We start from the raw sequence: 25,445 nt of genomic DNA, 5'->3' as shown, positions 1-25,445 counted from the left end.
AGTGCGGACAGGACTACCCTCATTGGAGTTACGCCGAATGACCTGACTGAGTCTCTTGGCTGTCGGCGATTGGGGTGATTGGGGGGCATTGACCGTAAGCAGCCATGGCGAACGGGCTGTCTCAGCTGAGGAGAAGCCAGCACCGGGCAAATCGCTACCCTCGGGCGACTTGGCGCTGGGCGATGATCCAGATAGGCTCTTTTCGCGTCCTGCTTCGGTATACGACGACGAAGACGCTTCTTGCCTGTCATGTACGGGTGAACGATTATAGCTACGTGAAGCAAGCGACGATGGGGATGAAGAGGTTGACGGTGACGGGGGCGCTGACGATGAGGATGAGGACGGGGAAGAGGATGCTGCTATTGCTGTTGTCGGATCCTGAGCAGCAGAAGAATCACCATCCTCTGCCGTCTTCGTGGCAGTGGAAGATGATTTTGCCGATGCAGACTGTGAGGTGGACCGCTTGGCTTCTTTGCGTGAAGGAGAAGCCCCAGCTTCGCCCGTCGCCGATCTCTTCCCACTGGGAGGAGTAGCTGGGCGCGTGGCCTTGGGGTCTGATGACTGCTTCTCTTTTCCCTTTCCCTTGTTGGAAGGCGGCGTCGTTGTGCCAGTCTTGTTTGCTTCGGACGCGCGAAGATGTGAGGTCGCGGTGGCACCTTGTACTGTGGAGGTGGATGGCGCTGGGGAGGCTGATGATGATGACGACGATGGGGAGGTCGATGTATGCGTCGCGCCTAGGTCCCTTTGCTGATGCGGGGATGACGATGGCGAGGACGGCGGCGAGGGAGATGATCGAGCCCTCTTGTTTGGCCTCATCCTCGACGACGAAGGGTCCAAGAAGTGGGATGGTATAGAAGCCCGGGATGTGGTATTACCGAGGGACGGAAGGAAGCCAGGAGGGAAGCAGTGAGATGAGCTGAGTTCAATCGCCCACCATCGGAAAAGACAGACGCGGGCGCACAGGGCCACGGAAGCCCAGCCACGTCTGCCTGCATACACTCGGCCCGCGCATGTGTCACTCTTGCTTCTATCAGGCACAATCCACCCAAGACTCACACCCGTCAACAGGGGGCTCAAGCGACAGTGGAGGTGGGCCGACGTCAAGCACGGTTTCGCTGAAGTGAAACACCCGCGGGCAGGACACAATTCTCAAATGGCACCTCTGTGACATCTGGCATTGGACAACGATCTCGGCATTCTGACTTTGCTCGACAATATGAAGCAAGACATGGATTGTCTAGTCACTCGAGGGCAAGAGATGTCTGATACGGCTATAAGCACCGCGCACTTCTTCTGAGGTATGCCCACCTTTTGCTCCTGTTGGGCCGGGAAGCTCTGTTCACCTCTCGTGCGGCCTCTACCTAGCTAGCCAGTCTCCCAGTAAGTGGACGGGGGCTGCGCGGAGCACTCACGAGCGAGCGAGCTCCCTTTGAGCGTCGCTTGGCTTCTGTGCTCGGTCTTCTGTCCAACATACAATTCTCAAAAGGGTGCCCCGTCTCCCATAAATGTACGCTACGCAGGAGGGCAGGCATTCCTAAGACGCACCGGCTGCTGCTGCTGCTGCTGCTGCTGCTGCTGCTACCGGGCCCAAGTGCGCCTCAATGCTCTGTGCAGTCATGAACCTGCTCACTTGCAGAGGTGGAGAACCCCAGTCATTCGAGTACCGGTTCTACGAAAGTGGCTCACGTGCTGACGTACCGATGGGTACGCTGACGCCAGGACATGGCATTCTGTTGAGTAAATAGTGCGCATTATGAGCTTACCCTGTCTCAGAAAGCTCGGCCCTGAATCAGAGATTGATGCAATAAGACCCGATGCAGGCAAGTAGACCCACCGACACCCATGGGTGCGGGTTCACAGGAAAGTAGTACGCGGAGGAGGTCTCACGGTCGACGCTGTCCAATGGGGATAAGCTGCCGAAGCGATCAAGGTCACCAGCTAAGGGACAGCCAGGCTGCAAGTGGGAGGAGGGAAACAAAAGGGCCGTGGAGGAAATTGATAGTGCAGTGCAATCAGTAGCGAGAAGAGTCGCGACGAGAGGGCTTTGTGGACTGGTAAGGGTTATTGCGTAGACTAGAATGGCCCCTGCGCATCTCTCGCCCACCTTGCGGATCTCGCTTGGAAGGACTGTGAGTCCTATTTGGCTGTGGGAGCCAAGGGGTGATCGACTCCACTTCCCGATTGGCCTGATCTGGCCTATGCCCTGGGTGGCTGCCGCCCAGTCAACATCGGCAACGCCTACGGTTGCTTTTCTCCTTCCCACACCATTCGCCGTTGATCGGCTGCTCAACGAGTCAGTCACACGCTTTGATCTCTCTTCGCACGAAGAAGGCGAGTCTGCATGTTTCGGCGGACTTGATTGTGCCTCTGCTTCTCGCTTGTTTTGATAGAGATAGTAGAGAAGGTATCTGGAATCTGTATCACTGAATCAGCTGCAATGAATGTGAGCGTGCCTGCCTGCCGTACCTGTGGAGGGAGTGTAGCTTGGTTCGCTTCGAGGTCACGGTGAGCGTGACATGTACGTCACTGATCCAGTCGGTAGCAGGGAGGCAGGCAGGCCAGTAGCAGCTATCTAGGTGCTAGGGCGGGGTATGGCAGTTCCGGTGCCGATTGGCAGGCTGGCTTGGGTGGGCGGCCCAGGAACCCGGCTTGGAAATAGAGATAACAGCGGAGCCTCTTTAGGGAGCAATCCATGGCCCTCTAGGCACCAGAGCAGTCTTTGCGCCCTTTGCCCTTTGCTCTCTGGCCCCATCCGGTCGGGCGAGGCAGGTGGGCGCTGGGGCAGCAGCCTTTTGTCCTCCTCCCTTGCTGCCCTGCCCTGCCCTGCCCGCGTCTCCCGAGCCCCGCCTGCCCCCAGCCCAGCCCAGCCGAGGCCAGCCACCCGCGCAGACGCACTGGCACAGACCTTGCAATTGCAATCACACAGCAACCAGACTAGAGCTCATCGCCCACCCCGCTCGACTTCAGACTTCTTCCTCCTCCCTTTCCTTCCAAACCAGTACTCACCTTTACCCCTCTCACTCAACAACGACCCAACAAACAACACCCACATTCACAATGGCTGTTCCCTTCACCAACAACCCAGGTCAGTATACACAGCCGTCACTCTGCCCCACCCACGGCCAATTCGGACACCGCACCCGCACCTTCCGTTGGAAGATAGCCGCACAAGGATTCCCGATTAGTACGCCAGCACTCTCACCGGGGGGATCCCAGGCAACTGTACGACGTCCGAGTATGCTATCCTGCTAGCACATGTGCATTGCACACCATTAGCACCACTCTCGCACTGCACCCTTCCTCTCCACGCTGGATGTGTAGACATAGGACTGACATTGCCTCCACCTACCTTCCTTGACCCCCAACCCCAATCCGCTTACAGGCCTCGCCGCCTCTTACATGAGTCTGGACCAGGGAGGTGAGAATCTGCACTGCCTATAGAGAGGGCACCCATTGCAATTGAGAAGTACGAATGCTCACCCCCTCCGCCCACCTTTTCTCCGCTGCACTGCTTCACAGGACGAGTCCAGGCCGAGTACATCTGGATCGACGGTGATGGTGAGTACGAGCAAAGGTAGAAGATCTGGGGCAGAAAATGTGCTCGTGGAGCTGTATGACGTTGGTGCGACTCTGCGCGTGCTGCTTCAGTACATGCAGAGCTTATAGCAGCCCCGAAGCAGCTTCATGGGCGCAAATGAGGTGATCTGCCGAGGGATGGTGGTCTGACTTGCAGCCCTGCTCTCTTTGCCTCTCTCCACTGACTCTAGGTGAGATTCGCGGAAAGACTACTGTGAGTTCAGAGTGCTTTGCCCCTTGTGCGCCTTGTGCCGTTGTCATGAGCCCGAACTCACACCCACTTCCACTTGCTCCTCCTCGAATTCATAGACCGTGGACAAGAAGGTGACTTCGCTCAAGGACCTGAAGGAGTGGAACTTTGACGGTTCCTCGACCAGTGAGTCTCAAACGCTGCTTCGCTCGCCGCTTTGATGAAAGAGGGGGGTTTGTACGATTTTCGGCGAGCTGCTGTCCTGACACCTGCCTCCACTGCACTGCTCGCCCTTGACCCGCTCAGACCAGGCTCCCGGCCACGACTCCGACGTCTGGCTCCGCCCCGTTGCCTACTACAGGGACCCCATCCGTCGTGGAGACAACATCATCGTTCTGTGCGAGTGCTACAACAACGATGGCAGCCCCAACAAGTCCAACCACCGTGCCTACGCCAACACTGTCATGGAGAAGGCCAAGGCCGAGAAGCCTTGGTTCGGTCTTGAGCAGGAGTACACCCTCTTCGACATCGATGACAAGCCCTACGGCTGGCCCAAGGGAGGTTTCCCCGCTCCCCAGGGACCTTACTACTGTGGTGTCGGTGCCGGCAAGGTCTTTGCCCGTGACATCGTCGAGTGCCACTACCGAGCCTGCCTGTACGCTGGCCTGACCATCTCTGGTATCAATGCCGAGGTGATGCCCGCTCAGTGGGAGTTCCAGGTCGGACCCTGTGAGGGCATTGCCATGGGTGACCACTTTGTCGTAGCCCGCTACCTGCTGATCAGGATTGCCGAGGAGTGGGGAGTCAAGGTCTCCTTCCACCCCAAGGCCGTGCCAGGAGACTGGAACGGAGCTGGATGCCACACCAACTACTCTACCGAGTCGATGCGAAAGGAGGGTGGTATGAAGGCCATCGAGGCTGCCATTGAGAAGCTGAGCAAGAAGCACGCCGAGCACATCAAGGTCTACGGAGAGGACAATGACCTCCGACTTACCGGTCGTCACGAGACTGGCCACATTGGCAAGTTCTCCTCTGGTGTTGCCAACCGTGGTGCCTCGATTCGTATCCCACGACACGTGGCTGCTCAGGGCTACGGTTACCTCGAGGACAGGCGACCCGCCTCGAATATCGACCCTTACCTGGTCACCGGCATCATCGTCGACACCACCATCGTCTCCGAGGACTAAAGTGGGGGGGAGCGCAAGGGAGGGCAGTGGGAACTTGTCGCGGTGTGAGAAGGTAGTGGAGGGAGGAAGGGTGCAGTGCGGGGAAGAGCGGAAGTGGAAAGCGGGAGCGGGAAGAGCCAAGCTGCCTTTCGGGTCTCACTCTCCAGCGGCAGCTTAGAACAGGACCTTTCCGAGCAGCAGCAGCAGCAGCGCTGGCGGGTCTTTCTCCTCCTACTTGCCTCTCTCTCTCTCCCTCTTCGTCTCGCACTCTGTCTCCTTGCTTCTCACTTTCACTTGTCTTGACGCGCATGACCCCGCCCAGTCCGGTTCAATGGATGGAAGAATTTCTCGGTACCCTGCAAAGGTCTGATGTGATGTGGGCTGTGACTTGAAATGTGAACGAATCTTGCTTAATTTCTAACGGAGCAGAGAAGAGGGGACCAGCGAGCCTGCGAGCGAGCAAGCGAGGGAGGGAGTGATTGAGTCGAGCCGGTCGAATTTGACTGCTCTGCTCTGAGCTGATCACAGACTAGTCCTCGTGATCGCTCAAGCGCGTCTTTATTGCTATCTCTATGAACAAGTACTAGTACAGTACAATACGATGACGATGACGATTACGATTGGGAAGAGGGGAAGAAGGAAGAACGTGGAACGTGGCTAGGGCGGAGAGCGTGATGCTAGCATTTCAAGGATTCAAGTCGTTGTGGTGTACGTCTATCTCTACCTCTATGCTCCTTCACCTCCTGCAGCAGCCGTTGCAGAAGCAGGAGTAGGACGGCCAGCGGTAGAAGTAGAGGTAGAGGTAGAGGTAGAGGTGGTACGAGCTCCTTCTGCTCGAAGGTCAGTGATTACTTGCTTTTAGCATACCAAAGGGAAGAGTGGGGGGTGCAAATCAGGTACTCTACTCTGAGGTCAACTTGACGCTCTCTGCCTGCAACGTTGGCTTGTTCATCACCTCTGCGGTGCTACTCACCGCGAGCGCAGTTGGATGAACACCCTGCCCTAGTAGGGTCATGCTGGCTTTCAAGTCTGAGCGGGTCAGACCTGTTTGGAGGAGGGTGGAGAGAGAGTGGAGGACTAGTGATTGGAGGGGAAGAAAAGTAGTAGGAAGAGGGAAGGATAGGGTAGAGGTAGACTTGTCAGTGTTCACCCAGACGGGGAGAGAAAGGGCCGCACGATCTACGCGCTATCACTCACGATCCACTGCGTCCCGCTCGGCATTCAATGCGGCTGTGGCTGCGGAGCTGCGGGAAGTGGTAGTAGCAGAGGAAGAAGTGGACACTTGACGACGGGCGTCTGCCATGATCGCTGCTCGCTTTCGATTACGTTGTGTTGTAGATAGCAGTGAGTGAGTGAGTGTGTATGCGTGTGTATGTGTTGCACTCCAGCCGAGTGCTTGGTGTTTGTAGCGCCTGCTCCTCCTCTTTCCGCCTCTCCACCCTTTCCCCCAAGGTCGGAACGGAACGAGCACCCTCGTGGCCCCTCTCGGCGGTGGCCGGCCAAGGTGTTGCGCGCGCCAGCCTGACGCTGTCCCTGCTGCCTGCCTGGCTGGGTGGGTGCCCGCCTGCCCGCCCGCCTGCCTGGCGTGGGCTGCTGCTCGCACGTCTACGATCTTCGCCCCCGCCTTGGAGCGACTTGGATCTCCATCATCACCATCTACCACCACTCTTTCTCTGACAAGTCAAGTCGTACAGGTGCGTAATCCCCTCTGCGGAGTCAAGGATAGAAGAGACTATCCATCAAGAGATACAGCCAGACCACCATACTGATTCTGCCTTTCGCGCCCGCATCTCTCCATGTGCCTATCTTCGCAGGATGATCGCCCCCCGTCTTGCCCGCTCCACCCGCACCCTCGGACAACAGGTTCGCCTGAACTCCACCGCCTCCTCTTCCTCTTCAGGCGCCTCCTTGCCCATCCCACCCAAGATTGCCACTCCTAAATCCCTGCAGGGTCCCGGAGGCAACTCGGCTCGAATGGACGAAGTTGTTGGATTCTACAAGAGTCTGCCCAAGGGATCTACCACGCTCAAGAAGGGACCTTTTGCTAACCCTGGAAATGGAAAGCCACTCGTGGTTGCCATGGCTAGCTTGTTCTTGATTGGATACACGATGGATTATAACATGCACTTGAGTGAGTAGAGCGCGATTCAGGAGGAGAAAGTGGGAGAGGGAGGGTTAAGAGAAGAAGAAGGTAGGCCTGGGAAATCGGATGAGATTGGTAGACAGCATCTGGGGCAGGACGAGGATGGATAAAAGGCTAGGACTCGGGCTCCCGTCAATCAAGACACACATCAGGCGGGAGGTGGTATCTGCATTGGAGACCACCTTCAATCCCATCCGACCTCGCGGGGAAGTGACTCTCAGAAGCAAGAGGAAGCGAAACCGATACGGGAGGCGTGCATAGACGATGTACCACCACTATCACGAACAGGAGCAAGACGACTGACTCCATCTCTACTCCTTCGTATCTCCTATCAGAGTACCACAAGAACCGAGCCCACTAAACGCCTCATATCACGAGTGCGTTGCGGAAGGGCCTCCTTGTTGCTCTTGTAGTGACTGTAGATGGCCGGTAGAGGGGGAGAGGGTAATACCGGCGAGGAGAGACAGAGCAAGCTGCATACCAAATGGAAGATTCTTGCAAAGACATTTGGTTTGTGCTGAGTGATTGGGATCGGACGATGCGTTCACAGGAGAGACTACGAGCCTTGCCTCAGGCCAAGCTATGAGTTGGGGTTGCTCCGGTGGAGTAGAGAAGCAAGCGCCTCGAATGACGCACAAAAGAGGAGCATTGCGATTGAAACATTCTAGGGCTTGACAATTGGCCACATACGCTTTCAGAAAAGCAAAACCTCTTGCCCTTTCCACCTCTCCTTTACTCCTTCACTCCACTCCCCCCTTCACCTTCTTCACTCTACACCCTCCTTCACCTTCTTCACTCTACTCCCTCCTTCACCTTCTTCTCTCCCCCTCCCCCACGCCTTCGATAGATTGCGTCCGCCATGCTCACTACATCCCTCATCTCCGGTACATCGTGCACCCTGAGTATATCCACTCCACCAGCAACGGCCGCTACGCACGCGGCGGCAGTACCAAAGACGCGATCCTTTGGTTCTTCTTTCCCTGTGAGAGAACCAATGAAGCGCTTGCGCGAGGGACCGAGTAAGAGGGGAAAGGCGTGAAGGGAGGAAGAGGGAAGGTGGGAGGGATCCTCGTCGTCTTCGTCATTGAAGTCCGAGGAGGGGACCACCTCGCTGCTGCTGCCGTTCACCTTGACAGCGATGGCGCCATTGCTCGAGGTGGGGAGATCGATGGTGGAGACTTTGGGAGAGACGACGCGAGAGGTTGCAGGCTCCGGTGTAATGAGTCCCGGGATCGCTCCTCTCATGCCTGCTCCCGCTCCTGCTCCTGCTCCTCCTCCTAGACCAGCGCCTCCTCCCCCACCAGTCATGCGAGCAAGGCCACGAATGAGGTCCAAGTTGCCCTCTGCATCCTTTGCGAAACCCACGCCTGGATCCAGTACTAGGTTCCACCTGCGCACACCTCGACGCAGTGCTCTCTGTACCCTCGTTGCCAGCTCGGAGCAGACACCCTCGACTACGCCTCCTGGATACGAGGCAAGACGACCCATTGTCTTACTGTCGCCTCGGGTGTGCATGAGGATGTAAGGCACTCCTGCCTCGCGGGCCACGTCGAGGATACGAACATCACGCTCCCCGCCCGTAACATCGTTGATCACATCTGCGCCTGCATCTAGAGCAGCCTGTGCTACACCCGCACGGAAAGTGTCGATGGAGATGGGTGTGCTGATCCCTGCGGCGCGGATCGCCTTGATCACCGGTACGACACGGGCGGTTTCCTCTTTCTCGTCCACCTCGACCGCATTAGGTGCGGTGCTCATACCACCTACATCGAGGATATCCACGCCTTGAGAGACCATACTGGTAGCCGTCTTGATCGCTGCTTCGACGTAGAGATTGTCGCCTCCGTCCGAAAAGGAGTCGGGAGTGGCATTGATGATGCCCATTAGGTAGGTACGCTCGCCCCACGTCCAGAAGGCAGCAGCAGAAGCAGATCCATCTTGCTCGCCCACACTTGCTGATGCTGCCGACGCCCTGTTCCTGCCGAGCGGCATGACCCGCTTGACGTCTGCAGGCTCGTACTCTTCAGAATTGACAAGGAGGTTGAGCAGCTGTTGCACGCTCCTCCTGGACGTCGGGTGCGCATACTGAGGTAAAATGTCCGCCAGTGGCCTCAACACAAATTCTCGCTCCTTGACTCCAGGATGTGGGATGGTGAGTCGCTCCGTGCTCATCTCTAGGCGGTCGTAGAAGACGATGTCGAGATCTACCCTACGCGGGCCCTTGATGGGTACACCACGCTTATCTCTTCCCAGCTGCACTTCAATGGACTGCGTCAAATCCAGGAGCCTCTCGGGGGAGAGACGCGTAGCGATCCGGCAGGCGCCATTCAGGAAGGAAGGCTGATCGGTGTAGTACATGGGAGATGTGTCGTAGAGGAAGGAGGTGTCGATCAATTTGCAGTCTGGAGAAGAGCTAAGGGCTTGCACGGCTCGCTCAATGTTGAGGGCTCGATCGCCTAAGTTGGAGCCGAGGGCAATGGCTGCTACGTGCCACTCGGACGTGGAGGTGGGCGAAGAAGGCCTTGTCGTTGCTGCTACAGTCGGCAGAGGAGCAGTTGTGGGCTTTGCAAATCCAGAGGCCGCTGGCAGAGCTTCACCTCTGCCCAAGTCTTCATTCTCGAAGAAGCGCCAGTCCCTCTCCACCTCGCAGCCAGCAGCATCTGCGAACATGATGGCACTGGGCTTGTCTACCCTCACCCGAATTTTGGGTACCCGATTGCGCACAACGGCCACTCTTGCGATGCTCAGGGCGAGCGACTCGACGGTCTTGTAGTTGGTACTCTCTATATGCTCTGTGATGGCTCGCACAATAGTACGGTAGTTCTGTGGACTGGTAACGGTGTCCACCGTCGAAGGGACCTTGTGAGATCGCTCTAACCCACTGAAGACGGTGAGATTGACCTTGACTACCTGCTTGTCTACGCGCTCCCAGGGGTTCACTCCCAGGATCGTAGTAATGAGAAGGTCCTTGACCACCACCTTGTCCTCGATGGCCGAAACGGAGTCAGGCGCAAGACTGAGAGTATGCAAGTCTGCTACATCCTCGCCATGCTTAGCTGGAGTCCCGTCGGAATGCTCAAAGTCTTCTGCTACTCGGAAGATTTCAACTCCTGCGGAGCGGGCGTGCAGCAGAGAGCGGGGCTTCTGGACCTTGAGTGTTACCTTGGGCGCTTTGCACACGAAGAGGCAGACCTTGGCGATGCCGTCCTGTGGATCGAGGAGGGAGTCTTCGTCAGCAGATGACTTTGTGGTTCAAAAGACTCTGTGATGTACTCACAGCCAAGCCCTCCAAGCTCCTGTATCTCCTCCCGCCCTCTCTCCCCGCCTCTTCACAATGCTTCTCCACCTCCTTGACCAAGATGCCATAATGAATACTATAAGGCAAATGATCGCTCCTCCCCGCTTTACTGACATCCGTGTGGACCTGTATGTCTAAGGTGACAGGCTGATGCGGGGTGAGACGCTCCCATGAGTCGACGCCGAGGGGAATGCGCACGGAGAGTTGAGAGATGTGTAGCGAGTCAGGCAGTAGGGGTTGTGGAGCAGACGAGCTCGAGGCGCTGGATGTCATCCTGACTGCTGGAAGCTGGCTTGTGAGATGTCTAGAGGCTCTCTGTCTAGTGTGAGAGAGATAAAGACGAGTCAAAGTAGAAAAGGATGCCAGCGAATGTCTGGAAGAAGAGAAGAAGCCGCTACTGCTGCTAGCGTGTGCAGATGAGCCAAGAAGATGTGTCCGCAACGCACGAGATAGAGGTCGAAGGAGTGTAGGAGCTGCGGAGTGCCGTAGCATTGCCTCAGCGAGAGTATGTAGCAGAGCAGTATCGGGAGACCATGCTGATGAGAAGATAGTAAGGCGGACTCGTAGGCAGTGTGCAAGGTGAAAGGTAGAGGCAGGGCGAGGGTCCTATCCACCCGCCCTTTATTTCTACGCAGCCGCTTCCGAATGCTTGGTCTGCCCCGCCCAAAATTCTTCTGGGCCAAGCCAGGCGAGGTGGAGACGCGCCCAGGCGGGACAGACGACGGCAGACGGGAGAAGAGCATGAGTGTACACTCCCTCTCTGAGCACTCGGGCAAAAGCAAAGAGCAGAAGAAATGCTATTTTGGGTCTGACCCCATGAACAAGACTAGTAGTACATGGGCTCACATCGCCGAAGCAAGTGAGAGACAGAAAGAACAGAGCGGGGGAGAGAAAAGACTTCGGTGTGGGTTGTGAAGAATTGTAGACAAATTGGAGAAACTCGCAGCGCATGACCATCGGGGTACGAGGGGGGAGGATAGCCATTCAACCATTTCATTTGACACTTCCTAGGTGGAATCCCAGCATTGACTGTGCGAGAGACCGCCTGAAAGAGACCAACTCTTCGACCAAGCAGAAATGGAGCCGAACGTGCGAGCTGTCTAGACGACGTTTTGTGAGGGCCACGAAGAGGAAGAGGAGGAGCAGAGATTGCGGACCTTGCCTCTACGTAGCACCACCACCACTAACTTCCTACTACCACGGACACCGGAAGCTTAGTCCCAGGAAGAAGAGGGCTGCTGAGCGCTGCCAGCAACACCCTCGGCGGGGGCACCGGCCTCGCTCTGAGGTCCGGCATCGGCAGCCCAGTTCTGCACATTGTCCTCGGCGGCCCAGTCGACGTTCTCGTTGACGTTGGGGATGTTGGCAGCCAGAGTGGGGTTCAGGGTACCAGCAGCGGAAGCGTCGTAGTCGAGGTTGTCAGCAGCACCGACCTCGGCACCACCCTCCTGACCAGCGATGCCAGAGGCAGCGGCAGCCTTGGCGGCAATGGCCTCCTGCTGCTCACGCTCAACCTCTTCGGGGTCACGGTAGAAGAACATGTCCACCATGACGTTCCAGCCGTCGGGTCCGTAGCCGGCCTGGCCTCGCAGACGGAGGACCTGTCGGCAGAGGAGCCACCAGAGGAGACCAACAGACTTGACGGACTTGTTGTTTCCGGGGATGGCTACGTCAACGTGGCGCAGGGGAGCGTCAGTGTCGCAGAGGGCAATGACGGGGATGTTGACGTACGAGGCCTCACGAATGGCCTGGTGGTCCACACGGGGGTCGGTGACGACAATGACTCGGGGCTCCTTGAAGGACTTGGTGATGTAGTTGGTGAAGGAACCGGGGGTGAATCGGCCGGCGATGGGGGTAGCACCGGTGTTGGCGGCGTACTTGAGCACGGCACGGTGAGAGAAGACTCGGCCACCAACGATGACGACGTCGGCGGGGTTCTCGACAGCGGCGATGATTCGGGCAGCGAGGACGAGCTTCTCCCAGGTCTTTCCGAGGTTGATGAGGTGGATACCGTCAGCACGCCTCTTGTAGACGTAGGGCTCCATGGACTTCATGACATTCTTGGAACCGATGTGGGTCTGGGCGCTGAGGAGGAGCTCAATGTCCTCCTGGGTAGCGTTCAAGATCGATGGGAGCTTCGACATATTGAATGTATGTATATGTGGGAGGATGTGGGAGTGTTTGAATGGATGAGACGAAGTGTGGTCGCAATGATCTTCTCTTCACAAAAGATGATTGCAAAACGTGTAAGGGAAAAAAGGATAGGTACGAAGGACTGGCGGTAGCGGCACAAGTAAATCGTCCGCCGCCCCTGCGCCTGCGCCTCTGCCCGCGTCCGTCTCACGCCTAGCGCCGACTGCGACCGTAGTTGCCGCGCAATGTCCTGACGCGGAGTTTGAACACGACGCGGAAGTAGGACCTAGAGGCTTCAGCCGCACCGTTCCGCAACGGATACCACCTCCTACGCGGCAGGCTGAACAGCAGGGAAATGTCGACAATGTGAGACAGAGATGATATGGTATTGAAATGCTAATTGCAGAGGGTATGTCAACATGGCACGACGAACAATAGCATAGTACAATTTTTCCCCGCCTGTACCCTCTCTAGCTCAGAACAAGTCGGCCAGACCCTTGCGCTTCTTCTTTGCCTCCACCGCTGCACTCGCCCTCTTGCTAGCAGGTACAATGTTCTTTGCTCCGCCAGCGTTACCCTTCTTCTGTGCCAGCGTCTTCTTACTGCTGGTCTTGCCATCGTCAGAGTCAGATGATGAATCCGAAGAAGAGGAAGAGGCAGACTCGCTGCCGGACTCGTCATTGTCTGCATCGTCTGGCCCTTCGTCGTCATCGCCATTTGCCGCAACAGGAGCAGCCAGATTCTGACCCCTTGTAGCCACGACAGGAGTACTGGCCTGAGAGGATGCTGCACTTTCATTGGGCTGTTGACGCCGCCTCAGGAGCACCGAAGCGTCCAATTCGCTCAGGCGAGGCATGGACAATTTCGGCCTTCGACCCGAAGCAGGCTGTGAGGCGCTGTGATTTGCCCCATTGACGCTCCTGCCACCGATGCCGTTGGGCTGCGTCATTGCCGCCTTGGTGCCATTGACGTCCTGCGAATTCCGATTAGACTGAAAAAAGTTGAAGGATGAGAAGATGCCAGACGATCGAGGAGCTTGAACCGGCTCAACGGGAGCGCGTGCAGGAGAAGCAGGCTTCATGCTGAACGTGCTGATTGGATCAGCTTCCTCTTCCCGATCTGAAAGCATGGCAGTCGATGATGACGCTGATGTCGAAGCGACGTCTTCTTCCTCATCGTCCAAAGCCTTGTCATCCTTTGAAGCGGCAGAGTTGATCGAAGAAGCGGCAGAGTTTGAACGAGAGCGTGTGTGAGAAGAGGCCGATGAGGAAGAGTCAGCCTCCTGCGCAGCGCCGGAACCATTTGCAGCTCCATTCACAACCTGCGTAGCCTCGGTCTCGTCTTCTTCCCCGCTTTCAGACTGATCCGCGCCACCCGCGTCGTCTTCTTCGCTCGCCTCCTCTTCGTCGCTATCTGACTTTGCCTCCTGATCTTCTCCAGCATCATCCTCGGCTGCCGCTTCTCCACCCTGCATCTCCTCATCTGAGTCGTCTGAGTCGTCAGAAGTTTCCGAGCCTGAGCTTGAGGAGCTGGGCAAACGCATTGCCGCCTGGCGAGTGATACGCCGTGAAGGCGCCTGAGAAGGATCCGGTAGCGTCAAAGCAGAAGAAGGAGGAGCCGTCGATACCTGTGAGAGTTGAGCATCGCCGTTCTTAGCGATAGCTTCGCCGTTTGCTGAGGTCAGATTAGCAGTTGTCTTGCTAGTAGGACTTCCCGCCTGACCACCTCGCTTCACAGGCGATCGTGGAGTAGGCCTTGGACCTTCTGCGGCCGACTCAAGCTCGTCGTCAGCATCGTTTTCAGTCTCCGTCACGGTCGGCTGAAGTGTTTGTGACCGACGCCGAGTGATCCGGGGCGAGGTAGTAATCATAGGAGGTGGCAAGGGCTGCTCATCAATTTTTTCCGTTGCTTGCTCAATGGGTACGCTGCGCAGGATTGGGCTCGTCTCGACGTCGTCCTCTGAGTGCTCGGAGAGCGGTGTCCTCAACCCAACGCGAGCTTTGTGACTGCCCACAGTAGGGCTTGCAGTCTTGGTGGCGCTGGTGTCGATGGTCTGTGCAATGTCAGAAAGACTCTTCCGACCTTTGGTATTTGGGGGAGGGGGATCTTCTCCTTGCGTGTCGCTGCTGACCGCTAACCTCTTCGGACGTCCTCTGGGCTTGCTCGTAAAGACCGGAGGCGGTGCAGTCAAGCGTTCACGCTCGTTTTGAGCTTCGGTGACGTCGCCCTCCCTCTGCTGTGCAGCAGATGGTTCAGCACCGTCGGAAGAAGTCGGAACAGGCGATTTCTGCGAAATCGACACGCGCGGTGATCTCCTGAGCTCTGGTTCCGGAATCATCACATCCAGCTCAGGAGCTCGAGGAGGCCGCTGGAGGTTCATCTTCGTGGCAAAATCAGACAGCTCCGAGTCTAGCTCCTCCAACTCTGCGGTCTTCTGCTTGAGCGTATTTTGATTCCTCGTCAGATGGTATTTTGCTGCGCCATGCAAAGTCTCTCCCCGAGTTTCTCGCGCAAGATACGCCCTGACTTTGTCTTGGGCCGCGGCGCAATCTTTGCGAATCTTGTTCCATTTTGTCTCCCGTTGCTTCAACTGTCGTTGAGCTTGGCGTTCGGCGACCTTCTGACTTCGGGGAGGTTCTCCGTCAGGAGCGTCGGTCGGCGACACATCATCTCTATCAGGTACTTCAGCCATGGGTACCGCATCGCTTGTCTGCGGCCCTGACGGAGCCGTCGGTTCAGCCCCTGCCTCGTCAGTCACGGGTACCACCGGCGTGACATGGGCAGCAGCTGGACCCGGGAGCTGCGATTGCCTCTGCTCCATCTCTTGCGTCGCTGCCAGCTCATCCTGCTCCTCATCAACAGGCTGTTGCATCCCAGCTTGCGCTGTCGTCTCTCCCGAACTTACAGCCTCATCAGCTTCATCGTTGACAGCCGTGTTGACTTCTGGATATGTCGCATTCAAGGCCGGCGGAGGCGAAGACGATGTCGGAGCTGGCGCTGAGGCTCCTGAGGAAATGGCGGTGGAATTTTCTGGGACCATACTGGCAGCAGATGTCACAGGCGCTACTGCTTTTGCTGGAGCTGTCACCTGAACGTCAGCAGGCGGAGCTTTGTCATCCTTGCCGCCCCCAGAGTGATTGTTATTTGGATCTGAAAGCGCCTTGGCGTTCGCAATGACAGCCTCAAGGTCCTTGATTGCTGCCTTCTGCCAAGCCTTCGTTCTCTTCAGTTTCTTGAGATTCTCAAGTTGCTGTTCCGCGTACGGCAGCCCGCCTTCTATCAGGTCTGGACATATGTAACAAGGATGGAAAGTTTTTGCCTTGCAGATACCGCAAGGCGCTTGGGCAGCAATGCATCCCTCTACCCACTTTTTGCTGGCAGATGGCCCCTTTTTGAGTTTTGCTGCCTCAGCTTTGCTCACAGTCGTGGGATCAACCATCGTCAGCGGGGCGGATACTGAGGGCATCGGTTCACGATGCGCAGAGGCTGGTGCTAGCGCAGTAGATGCGGAGGGCGTCGGCTCAGGCTGCAAAGGGGTTGGGGAAATACCTGGTGTCGCAGTGTTTGGCAGCAATGCAGGAGCGATGTTTGGTGATCCTGAAGCAGTAGAAGCAGAACTTGCGGTATACTTGGCTCTGAGTGAGGGCGGGACGTATGGCTCGGATTCGGGTGCTGATTTAGCAGGCGGAGGTGCTGGTCTCTTGACCGGCAAGATGGGGGGCGGCAGTGCTTGCGAGGGCTGCGAGGTAGCCGCCCTATCCGTTGGTCGAGTAATAGTAGCATTGGTGGAAGTGCTCGCCTTCGTGGAAGGCTTTTGCTTTGGCGTCGATGCCATCGGAGGTGCTTTCAGGGCTGCCTGTGCGACAGATTGCTTCACATACGGAGGCAACATCGAATTGTGAGCAGGCGATGGACTGGTCGAGGCCGACAATCGCGCTGCTAGCGGGTGCTGCTCCGCTGGGATGATATCGACGGTGATCACGGTGGATTCTGCCCTGCTCCGCAGGACGCGAAGTTTGAAGGCCCGGAAGTCTTCTTCGTCTTCCAGGACTACACTTCCACCGAGAGGACTCTCGGAGGAAAGGCGGAAGGCTGACGATTTACCAAGGTGGAATTTAGTCCTGACGTGTTCCTGAGCAGTGTCAAGGGATGGTACGCTATCCAGGACTCTCTCGAATTGAGAAGATGAGGATCTCAGCCGAAAGGTTAAAAGCGCCGTCTTCTCTAGATCGTCTTCCAACTTCATCCTCTTCTTTGGCCCTTGAGCGAGTCTGCTCTCTTCGCGACTGTCATCCGAGTCACTCGCGGAGGACTCGTCGGTTTCGGCTCGAGAACGACTCCTATCTGTAGAGCCTTTACCATGGCCGCTCACGGCTGGTCTGTACGGAGAGGCAGACCGGTCTCGGTGACGAGATTGGGAGCGAGCCCTCTTGCGTTGTAGTTGCCGCTCCTCACTTCTTGACGCCACATTATGAGCTGTAGTAGCTGTTTCGTTCCTGACATCTCGTGGTTCTTGTCTAATAAAGGACGCGGAAGGCTCGTCTTCCGTGCGCCGCCCGCTGATGCTCTGATCGCGGTCACGCTGCTTTGCTTGAAGTTTCTTCTGCCTCCTGGCCTGGCGAATCTTGCGCCTCCGCTCTTGCTCTTCGGACGTCCGTGAGGTCTGCAGAGATCGCGAGGAGGCTTCTGCTATCGAAGCATCCGGTGAAGAGCCGAAAGGCGGCATCTTGCGTAGCCGGGCAGCCGAGGGGAATGTAAGCTGAAAAGATGGTCTTGGTTTTGCAGGAGCAAAAGCGGTAGTATCTCCAGCGTCTGTCCAAAGTTCGCGGCGGACAATTAGAGCTGCTAGAGTCTAGCCCTATAGACAGGAGTCTCGAACAATTCGTTACGAGATGTATGAGATGTGATACAGTCTGGGCCGAGACGCTCCTCTCGTAGCCTGACGAATGGCTTGGGAAGAAGGAGCAAGCGGGCCTTGGAGCAGCTCTGACGATTGCTACGAAGGCGTACGGCACAGCTCTTCGCCTACTTCTTATTGTAGGAGTCTGATACGGCTCTACAGCTGCCTGGAGTCATTGATCAAGTGTGAGCCTAGGAGTGTACCACACAGCGGCTGCAATGACGGCGAAGAAAGGCGAGATGGTAGCAATGCACGAATGGATCGATTGTCCCACACGCCCTGGGGGCCAAAAAAATCCGACTGGCGCCTGCGAGGCGACTCCGCCTTTCCGGTCGCGTGAGATTCTCTGCCCAGACCGCTCCTCCACGCAGAGCGGACCGGCGTACAGCATACAGATACGGACAGTGCGCACCACAGACAGGACGAACAATCGCAGTCTCGTGCTAGCAGTTCGTACTTATATACGACAAGTTTGAAGTTGTGTCTGTGATCAGTCACTGCCCGCCTCGTGCATTCCGGAGAGAGGTGGCACTTTGGCTCCCAAACGACCCTATCAGCAAAGGCACCTCGGGCTCACCCTTAGAGGACACCGAGTCGCATCCAAACGACTGCCATTTGTGCTGGGATGTGTGTAGGCGGCAAGCACTTATACTTCGGAGCCGGACCACTTTGAGGAAGGTCGATCCCGTAAAGGTCGCAAAGAGGACCCCTGCAAAAAGCTTGGCATTCTGAACTACTCACGGAATACCATGTCTCGAATTGCTTCATTACGTCGGAGTCGAGGTAAGATTGATCGTGGCGCCGTGCTGCTGGTGTGGAGGATGTGATTAAGAGGCAATCTTCTCCTTGCCAGGCCAGCGTCTCTCGCACAGGACACCACCGCGAGGTTGCTCTCTGCTCAACGGCATGGAGGGAGCCATCGCCAACAGCATGTTTGACCTTGAATGAGACCGTCTCACAGCTTTGTTCAGATGTGTCATACGAGGACCCGAACGCTGCTGAACGGCTCTAGGGCCTCATGGGCGCCAACGGTGTTGACTGATCATGCACTTTCCCACACTGTCGTCGATTCTTCTGGACATCGAACCTTCCACTGTCGCTCGCTGACCTTCCATTCTTTCACATTACACGTACACTCTCACCGCTGTCCACCACGACGCGCTACACTGGTGGCTATCGCTTGCCTTGGTCACAGCCCAGCTTCTCGCTTCACGAACCCCGACTCCTTCGACTACCACCCTCGATTGAACATTGGGGATCGCTTTGCTCCAATCAGACACGGGACGCCGACCTTGTGTGTCCGGCTGCAAAGCGAAGACGAAAGGGGGGTGCAGACGCTTCCATCAATCGACTTCTTCGGAGCACTTTGTTGACTCCTGCTGCAGGGAAGACGGCGGTATCGCTGCATAGCTGGTTCGACAACCGAAATTGCCTTTGCTTTTGCCTTTACTTGGTGCGCCGCCTGCCCCAAACGAGGCTCAGACCAGAAGCCAAGCGAGGTCGGTTGCGCGAATCGCTTCCTGACAAGCGAAAGGTTTGTGATTCGCCATCCTCCTCCGCGGCTCAAGTCATCTAGCAGACTTAATTGACCCTCGAGGTGTACATTGAGATTCAGCACTGGCCTTCAGCATTCACGCCTCGGTTGATCGATCGACGACGACGAGGGAGGCCAAGAGTGCAGAGGTGCTGGGGTGCTTCTTCGAGCAGCCTTCCATTCGATCGTCTCCGAGAGGCGCAGGTCCAAATTTGCATTGACAAGTGTGTGTGCATAGTGCAGACACTGAGACAAGGATCAAAGCCACGCGGCCCCTCCTCCCCCAATTGCAGATTTTTCTCCCGTGCGCCTCACCGACGCCCTCCCGCCCGCCCCCTGATCGAGGTGGTTCGGCTCGGCCGGCTGGTGCAATCAAGGGTTTCACTTTAGACCCCTGGCGTTGCTTCCAGGAGGCCCTCTATCAGCACGGCCCCCTGTCCATCTCTGCATCTCTAATTGGCAGAGATCCTTCTCCGCCTGCCTCATCGGAGACATCCAATTGGGCGCCACGGCGATCCGAAGTATCCCCTGCGCATACCAACGCAACTGCAGTGCAGCTGAGTCTCTCTCTCTGCCCCCAAGACCTCGTTTGTTTGTGGGTAAAAGGCCCTTCTGGCTAGCGGAGGTAAGTGGGATCTTATGCGAGGGACGAGTCGATGGAGACAAAGGGTCAGAGGCACACAGAGAGAGGGGGAGAGGGAGAGAAGCGAGATTTGCAGCAAGTCCCGTTCTCAGCATCCCTCTCCCACGCTTCAGATGCGATAGTAAGCTCGTTGGCTCGCTCTCCCACCCTCTTCGTCACTGCCCGCCTAGACTCGCGTATATCGTAAGCAGGTAGGGCTGAGGGATCGTGGTAGGCTCCGGCGGGAAGCGAGGGCTGAACACTCGTTAATCGTCGGGCGGGTGATCGGCCGGGAGGGAGGGGGAGGGGGGGCTTTATGGCCCGCTGCACGACGCCCGCGGGCTTTGGTGCCGGCGCAGGGCGTACGGGAAAGATCTTCTGGACCTCGAGGCGCAGGAGCCAGCCAGCCAGCCAGCCAGCCAGCTATGCGGGACCCTTGTGCCTCGTTTGGCTAGGTGGTGCCGGGTGCTGATGCTGCACAGCGTAGGCCCGGTTGGCTTTGGGCAGCGGGCCGGAGGGGGGAGGGGGCGGCTGCCGGGGGGTGGGGGGAAGGAGGCGCTTCGCCCTGCAGGCGAGGCTGGGCGGGAGAAGAGGTGTGGGTGCCTTCTGCTGCAGACCCGCTTTTGCAGCTCAGCTGGCTTCGCCTCTTTCCGAAGCGACGCCGCCACTTTCTTGGCCATCTGATGTGCGTCGAAACATATTTGTTTGTAACAAGCGGGAGGCGGAGGGGGGCTTTACGCTCGACAATCGAAACTCCTACGAGGACCGACCACCACCACCGCCGCCGCCGCCGCCGCCGCCTCATCGAGGTAGAGGCTGCCCGTCGTAGTCACCTCCTCCCTTGTCCCTCCTCGTTCCACGACGGTAGCCCTTCGACAGGAGTGCATCCATCGATGGGTCCTCTCATTTCCGTCCTGATTCCATGCACCACTGGCTGACCCAGTCTAAACGGCCGACGCCACCTTTCTGACTCGACCCTTACCATACAGGAGGTCGTGTGCAGAGACGGTGCCAACCAAACGACTGCTAGGCCATACGATCCGCAACATCCTGCTCCTCATCCTTTTCGTACCGCTCCTCCTCACCGTACCTCGTCATCATCCAACCGCTCGAGACCTTACCGTAATCTCGTCATCCTTCTCCTACCAAAGTCCACCTCATCTGCCAGGCAACGCCATAGCGAGGACCTATCCATCAACCCTTCGAGCAGAGCCTCTCGCCATCTCTGCCATACAGACCTATTGCTTTGCAAGCATCTGCTACCCCATTACAAGGTGAGCAGGCAGAGTAAGAGAGCGGAAGGCCATTCTTCCTGCCTATCTTGCCATAGGCGCCCCTGCTTGCCCGCTGCAATCTGGAGGTCTGATCCAGCGGCAAGGTCGAGGACGAAGCGTCCGCACCTTGTCAAGCACGGTCGAGCAAGCATCGAGTGCCTCTAGGCAAAAGACGCCGGAGGATAGAGCAGGCACAAGAAAGGCCGTACGTCTCTCCGCACCCATTACTCACACCCGCATCTCCTCTCATCTCTTGCCGCTCTTAGCCGACAGCAACGACTGGACGACATCGCCTTGGTCGGTCCGAAGCGCTTTCCTTAATCAGAATTTCATCGTCATCTTCCTCTACATTCTTATCTTCCTTTGCTCAGCTGCAGCGCCATCTTTTGCAGGGCCTACTGCTTGCCCTTGCACCTCGTCCTCCTCATCCTTGCTCACGCACGGAACGGCTGTTTCTTTCCGGCGCCCTCTCGATCCTTGAAGTGGAAGCAAATCGTTGGTTGCCAAGGCGGCATTTGAGCTGGTGAGTGCCGTTGCTGGACCCCATTGGCTGGCTGTGCAGCGATCGCCGTGGATGAAGGAATGTTGCGGTGGGCGGTTGGGTTAACACCGTGAGAATCGAAGCTCGGCGAAGCGGCCGGCGGGGAAATGAATGTAAGGGAGGATTGAGCATACTGCTTTGTCGCTCCCTCGCTTGTCTGGCGTTGCTACGTTGCTACCAGGCAACGCATTGCACAGATGAGCGGCCGCGGGGCGCCGATCACGGTAGCAGGGCAGCAGAGGACTGGGTGCACTCAGCGTTACACTCGGTCCCGCGGCTGGAAGACACAGCCACCTCCGTCTTGGGCCACGGATATTGGTTTGCTCTTTGCTGCCATGTTTCCGCAGCCGCCCGGATGATCCCTATCCGGACTCCAAGTCCGAGGTCTTGGCGGGGAGTCGCAGCTCCTTGGCCCTGGACTCCATTGCAGCGGCGACGATGACCATCTCGTCGTTTGCCCCTGCCACACCAGAGCCTCAGCTTCCGGAGCACAAGACGACGACGACTGACCTCCTCCCTCCTTCTCCCCTCTTCTCCTTTCTTCCCATCCCACTCCCTCCTCTCCACCTGGCACTGACATTGCTGACCTCCTCGTGCCAATATCCTCACCTCACCTCAACCAATTTTCCCCATCTCCTCGCGTCATCGTCATCGTTACCCACCATCGCTACTGGCTCCCTCCCGACATGTCCGACCTACAAGTCTCTGCCACTCGTCGCAACTCGGCGACTCCTCACTCCCTCACACGAAGCCTCCGGCCTCGATCGTCAAAGACATCGGCCCGCGACAAAGTCAGCCGCCGCATTTCAGTCCCGAGCAGGCAAACAAGCAGCGACACCCTCGTCATCGAAGACAGACATAGCCAGGAAGATCGAGCTCAGCCTTCTGCTACTCGCCCTTCACCTCCGTCTTCCCCCACCCCTGCTTCATCTACATCGCCTTCGGTCTACGATCAAACGTCGATGGCAACGGCGTCGGCTAAACCACACCTAAGGCCACAACATCATCACCCTCCTGATCTGCCGTACGACTCCGTACCGGCTCACAGGCCTCGAGGAGTCCATCTCGATCTACCTAATACATATCACATCGCACCTCAGCTCAACGAGAGGCATCACACTGCATCTCGTACGCCCGAGTCGCCCTTGTCCTCTTCATCGGCAGCCTCGGGCGCACCGAGTCATCGTTCGTCAAGAACCCCATCACGACCACCGTCCTTCCGCCGAGGACAGTACCACTCGGACGGTCACACTACGCAACTGTTGCGGGAAGAACAGTTAGGACAACATCGGGACCCTGTCCACCCCGCCATCATGGAGGCAGGCGAAAGTCCTCATCGGGAGTCCGAGGACAGTGCTGGTCCTTCCGTAGAAAGATCATCTGCAAGTAAGTCTGAGAGCGACAGAGGTAGTCGCAGAGGTGCCGCGCTCCAGAGCCCAGCTGTCAAGAGGACACATTCAGAGGTGTCAGTCGGAAGCGAAGGAGGCAGGAATGCATCTGGAGGGGAAGAGACTCCTTCCAGAGCATATTCGGATGACCCTCGAGGGGAGGGTATCCGTAAACAAGCAAAGATAGAGGGAGGTGCTGAGCCATCGTTTCCTGGATCGCCAATGCGAGGCTCCTCATATACCCTTGATCAATACCGAGAACCTCGCGAACCAAGGTCCGCCGCTGCGCCAGGAGGCAGCGATCGCAATTACGTTTGGCAACCACCGGGCGCTCAACAAGCTTCGGGCAGCTTGATGAGCATCACAAGTCTCAGCAGTCCGACAAGTCGACAAGGCAAAGTTGAAGGCAGTAGCAGTGGCACCCAGCCTTCCATCTTGCCTTCACCCGGCCAATTGGGTCGGTCCAGGGCAATGCCGTCAATTGAGAGCCGGCTACCTGGAATTGCAAGTCTAAGTCAGCGTCCGACATCTCCTCCACCGCAGGTGTCCAGGATCAACGCATCCAGAAGCTTTGTTGCTGCTCCACCAGGGCAGAGCAACGTCAGCGCAACAGGCATGACTGCGGGACCACCTTCCTCAAGTGCTGGTCGGAGCCTCAGCCACTTCACACCTGGGCACCGTCAACATCTGTCACTCCAGACCTCTGGTATTGGAGGCCCGTCTGGCAGGCCCGGCGGCCATCAGAGCTTTTCATCGCTGAGTCAAGCTCCGGGACCAAGTCAAGGAGGACCCATCAGTCCTGTCTTCTCTCTCGCATCTGCGGGTGCAGGTTGTCCACCTATTCACCCCAGTCTTATTGGTCTACCAGGCTCAGGCACTGGTCCAGGGAATAAGCAACAGCCGTCGTTTGTCGCAAAGCTCTACTCGATGCTGGAAGATGAGACCATCTCGAACATGATCTCGTGGGGCCCAACAGGCGACGTCTTCTCGGTCTCGAATCCTGCTGAATTCTCGCGTCTGGTCTTGCCTACATGGTTCAAGCACGCCAATTGGCAAAGCTTCGTCAGGCAGCTGAACATGTATGGCTTCCACAAAGTCAACCATACCTTTTCTGGTCTTCCAAACGAGGAAGTACAGATTTGGGAGTTCAAGCACACATACTTTCGCAAAGGCGAAGTAGGCCTTTTGAGCGAAATCAAGAGGAAAAGCTCTCGACACAAGCGGGGTGGTAGCCATTCGCAGAGCTTCAGCGGAAGTGTTGCTGGCTTTGACTTCGGCGAGGGCAGCGGAGGAGGTGCTGTCGGTGGCCGAGGCAGGAGCGAGAGTGAAGGGCCCATGGACTACGAGGGCGGCGCTGGGATGACCTCAGGACCTAGCGGAAGCTCACTCGGCCTCAACACCACCTCGGGTAGTAGCAGCGGCGGCCAGTACACCTACTATCAAGGAGCACCATCTGGCGTCACCGGACCCGATCCACGTTATGCCAGGCCTGGAGTCCCTGCTGGTGGCGGTGGTGGATGGGAGAGTGTGGACGCTGCAGACCACCCACCTCCACAGGCGTTGCTTTCGAGCTCGAGAGTGACATCCATCCCGGCTAGATATCGCAGTCTGACCGATGCGGACAAGAGGGCTCTTCAAGCCGAGCGGGCTCTTGAACAGGTGATGAGAGAAGGAGAGGCCATGAGGACTGAAGCATCCCTAGCTCGATCGGCAGCAGAAGGAGGTGCAGTTGCCATGGAAAGAGGAGCGGTGCATGGTCCCTCATCTTCAAGTGCCGGCATGAGCCGCGTGGGCCTACCTGGACCTCACCGCAAGTCAGTCAGTATGCAAGGAGCTCCCAGTCTTGGTCCTCCCGTCGCAGTCGGAGCAGCACCTCCGCCTCCAGGTGCTCAAGAATATCTCGCCGCAAGGGTGGAAGATCTCTCGGATCGCATCGACTCCCTTATCCGTCACTCGGACTACCTCGAAGGTCAAGTCCGGACCCTCTCTCAAGAACTACTCCAGGCCTACGAGCGCGAAGGAGCTAGCAAGCGCTGGACGCTCAGGGTAATGCATCGCTTGGCCACACTAGCCGAGACGGTTGGCACGGGTGCCGAGAGCGAGGAGAGCAGGAGGAGACTCATCGACATCTGTCGCAGCGAAATTGCTCAGCTGGCAGAAGTGAGCAGGATGGACATTCCATCCCCTGTGGATCGGGCGGGAACTCCCCGCGATGCGAGAGACTTGGAGGGTGGAGGAAGACCGGCTCCAGGCAGTGTCACGCCCAGTGCTAGGAGACACTTCAACGCCTATTCTACCTCGGGGACATCCTATGGAGCGGGTCCAGCGGGGCCACCACAGCCGAACACAGGCGCCAGCGCAGGTACGCAGCGCTCAGCAGTCACGCCTTCGTACACGCCACGCAATCCGAACCTACCAGGCTCGGTAGCGATGGTTCGTTCTGGTGGTGCTGGGCTGGGGGGAGGAGGAGGGGAGATGCACTTGGGATCACCATTGAGGGAGAGCCCAACGGGGAGAAGGGGAGTACCTGTCCCGCTCAGCGCTGCAAGTGCTCAGGGAAGTGCGGCAGGAGCGGGGGGAAGTTACCCACCTATACTCGGGCAGGGAGCACGTTCTGCACCCGGTCTTAGTCAAACGAGTCAAGCAGCACAAGGGCAAGCACAAGCACAAGGACTGGGAG

The 25,445-nt window shown here is 57.4% G+C and overlaps 8 protein-coding genes across 8 annotated transcripts; 3 read left to right on the top strand and 5 right to left on the bottom strand.

The window, feature by feature from the left end:
• Window positions 1-3,004: 3,004 nt before the first annotated feature.
• BCV69DRAFT_285359 (putative GLN1-glutamate--ammonia ligase) lies at window positions 3,005-5,285 on the top strand. The gene is made up of 6 exons (XM_025493367.1): window positions 3,005-3,085; window positions 3,383-3,418; window positions 3,520-3,558; window positions 3,768-3,790; window positions 3,886-3,952; window positions 4,073-5,285. Exons 1-6 carry the CDS (start codon window positions 3,058-3,060, stop codon window positions 4,951-4,953), a joined length of 1,074 nt encoding a protein of 357 aa, XP_025345222.1. The 5' UTR covers window positions 3,005-3,057; the 3' UTR covers window positions 4,954-5,285.
• A 117-nt stretch (window positions 5,286-5,402) lies between these two features.
• BCV69DRAFT_285358 (hypothetical protein) lies at window positions 5,403-6,285 on the bottom strand. The gene is made up of 3 exons (XM_025493366.1): window positions 6,130-6,285; window positions 5,906-6,009; window positions 5,403-5,787 (listed from the first exon to the last, which is right to left on the bottom strand). Exons 1-3 carry the CDS (start codon window positions 6,233-6,235, stop codon window positions 5,659-5,661), a joined length of 339 nt encoding a protein of 112 aa, XP_025345221.1. The 5' UTR covers window positions 6,236-6,285; the 3' UTR covers window positions 5,403-5,658.
• A 459-nt stretch (window positions 6,286-6,744) lies between these two features.
• BCV69DRAFT_285357 (hypothetical protein) lies at window positions 6,745-7,543 on the top strand (the record flags this gene model as incomplete). Its single annotated transcript, XM_025493365.1, has 2 exons — window positions 6,745-7,063; window positions 7,411-7,543. 2 exons carry the CDS (start codon window positions 6,748-6,750, stop codon window positions 7,434-7,436), a joined length of 342 nt encoding a protein of 113 aa, XP_025345220.1. The 3' UTR covers window positions 7,437-7,543.
• A 95-nt stretch (window positions 7,544-7,638) lies between these two features.
• BCV69DRAFT_285356 (Dihydropteroate synthase) lies at window positions 7,639-10,963 on the bottom strand. The gene is made up of 2 exons (XM_025493364.1): window positions 10,353-10,963; window positions 7,639-10,282 (listed from the first exon to the last, which is right to left on the bottom strand). The coding sequence occupies exons 1-2, from the start codon at window positions 10,644-10,646 to the stop codon at window positions 7,868-7,870; spliced, it is 2,709 nt and encodes a 902-aa protein (XP_025345219.1). The 5' UTR covers window positions 10,647-10,963; the 3' UTR covers window positions 7,639-7,867.
• A 291-nt stretch (window positions 10,964-11,254) lies between these two features.
• BCV69DRAFT_285355 (ribosomal protein S2) lies at window positions 11,255-12,595 on the bottom strand. The gene has a single exon (XM_025493363.1). It carries the CDS (start codon window positions 12,515-12,517, stop codon window positions 11,588-11,590), a length of 930 nt encoding a protein of 309 aa, XP_025345218.1. The 5' UTR covers window positions 12,518-12,595; the 3' UTR covers window positions 11,255-11,587.
• Window positions 12,596-12,701: 106 nt separating this feature from the next.
• Window positions 12,702-17,342, bottom strand: BCV69DRAFT_83781 (hypothetical protein). Its single transcript, XM_025495572.1, has one exon. It carries the CDS (start codon window positions 17,230-17,232, stop codon window positions 12,982-12,984), a length of 4,251 nt encoding a protein of 1,416 aa, XP_025345217.1. The 5' UTR covers window positions 17,233-17,342; the 3' UTR covers window positions 12,702-12,981.
• A 1,937-nt stretch (window positions 17,343-19,279) lies between these two features.
• Window positions 19,280-20,029, bottom strand: BCV69DRAFT_285351 (hypothetical protein). Its single transcript, XM_025493362.1, has one exon. It carries the CDS (start codon window positions 19,676-19,678, stop codon window positions 19,322-19,324), a length of 357 nt encoding a protein of 118 aa, XP_025345216.1. The 5' UTR covers window positions 19,679-20,029; the 3' UTR covers window positions 19,280-19,321.
• Window positions 20,030-23,668: 3,639 nt separating this feature from the next.
• BCV69DRAFT_233136 (winged helix DNA-binding domain-containing protein) lies at window positions 23,669-23,971 on the top strand (the record flags this gene model as incomplete). The annotated part of the gene is made up of 1 exon (XM_025489855.1): window positions 23,669-23,971. A coding segment is annotated over one exon (303 nt), but the record flags the coding sequence as incomplete, so codon positions are not given.
• Window positions 23,972-25,445: the final 1,474 nt, after the last annotated feature.

This window comes from Pseudomicrostroma glucosiphilum (assembly GCF_003144135.1).
Source record: "Pseudomicrostroma glucosiphilum strain MCA 4718 unplaced genomic scaffold BCV69scaffold_18, whole genome shotgun sequence".
In the NCBI taxonomy this organism is placed as follows: Eukaryota; Fungi; Basidiomycota; class Exobasidiomycetes; order Microstromatales; family Microstromataceae; genus Microstroma; species Microstroma glucosiphilum.
Note: the sequence above shows the minus strand (reverse complement) of the source record. Positions and strands in the feature narration are given on the sequence as shown.

Bases quoted from the DNA above. Each gene is read 5' to 3' on its own strand.
- BCV69DRAFT_285359 (XM_025493367.1), top strand. From the start codon at position 3,058: ATGGCTGTTCCCTTCACCAACAACCCAG. The intron at 3,559-3,767 runs GTGAGTACGAGC...CACTGACTCTAG, and splicing joins CATCTGGATCGACGGTGATG to GTGAGATTCGCGGAAAGACT. The intron at 3,791-3,885 runs GTGAGTTCAGAG...TCGAATTCATAG, and splicing joins AGATTCGCGGAAAGACTACT to ACCGTGGACAAGAAGGTGAC.
- BCV69DRAFT_285358 (XM_025493366.1), bottom strand. From the start codon at position 6,235: ATGGCAGACGCCCGTCGTCAAGTGTCCACTTCTTCCTCTGCTACTACC. The intron at 6,010-6,129 runs GTGAGTGATAGC...TCCAATCACTAG, and splicing joins CGAGCGGGACGCAGTGGATC to TCCTCCACTCTCTCTCCACC. The intron at 5,788-5,905 runs GTGAGTAGCACC...GTATGCTAAAAG, and splicing joins TTCATCCAACTGCGCTCGCG to CAAGTAATCACTGACCTTCG.
- BCV69DRAFT_285356 (XM_025493364.1), bottom strand. From the start codon at position 10,646: ATGACATCCAGCGCCTCGAGCTCGTCTGCTCCACAACCCCTACTGCCT. The intron at 10,283-10,352 runs GTGAGTACATCA...CTCGATCCACAG, and splicing joins GGAGCTTGGAGGGCTTGGCT to GACGGCATCGCCAAGGTCTG.
- BCV69DRAFT_285355 (XM_025493363.1), bottom strand. From the start codon at position 12,517: ATGTCGAAGCTCCCATCGATCTTGAACGCTACCCAGGAGGACATTGAG.
- BCV69DRAFT_83781 (XM_025495572.1), bottom strand. From the start codon at position 17,232: ATGCCGCCTTTCGGCTCTTCACCGGATGCTTCGATAGCAGAAGCCTCC.
- BCV69DRAFT_285351 (XM_025493362.1), bottom strand. From the start codon at position 19,678: ATGCTGAGAACGGGACTTGCTGCAAATCTCGCTTCTCTCCCTCTCCCC.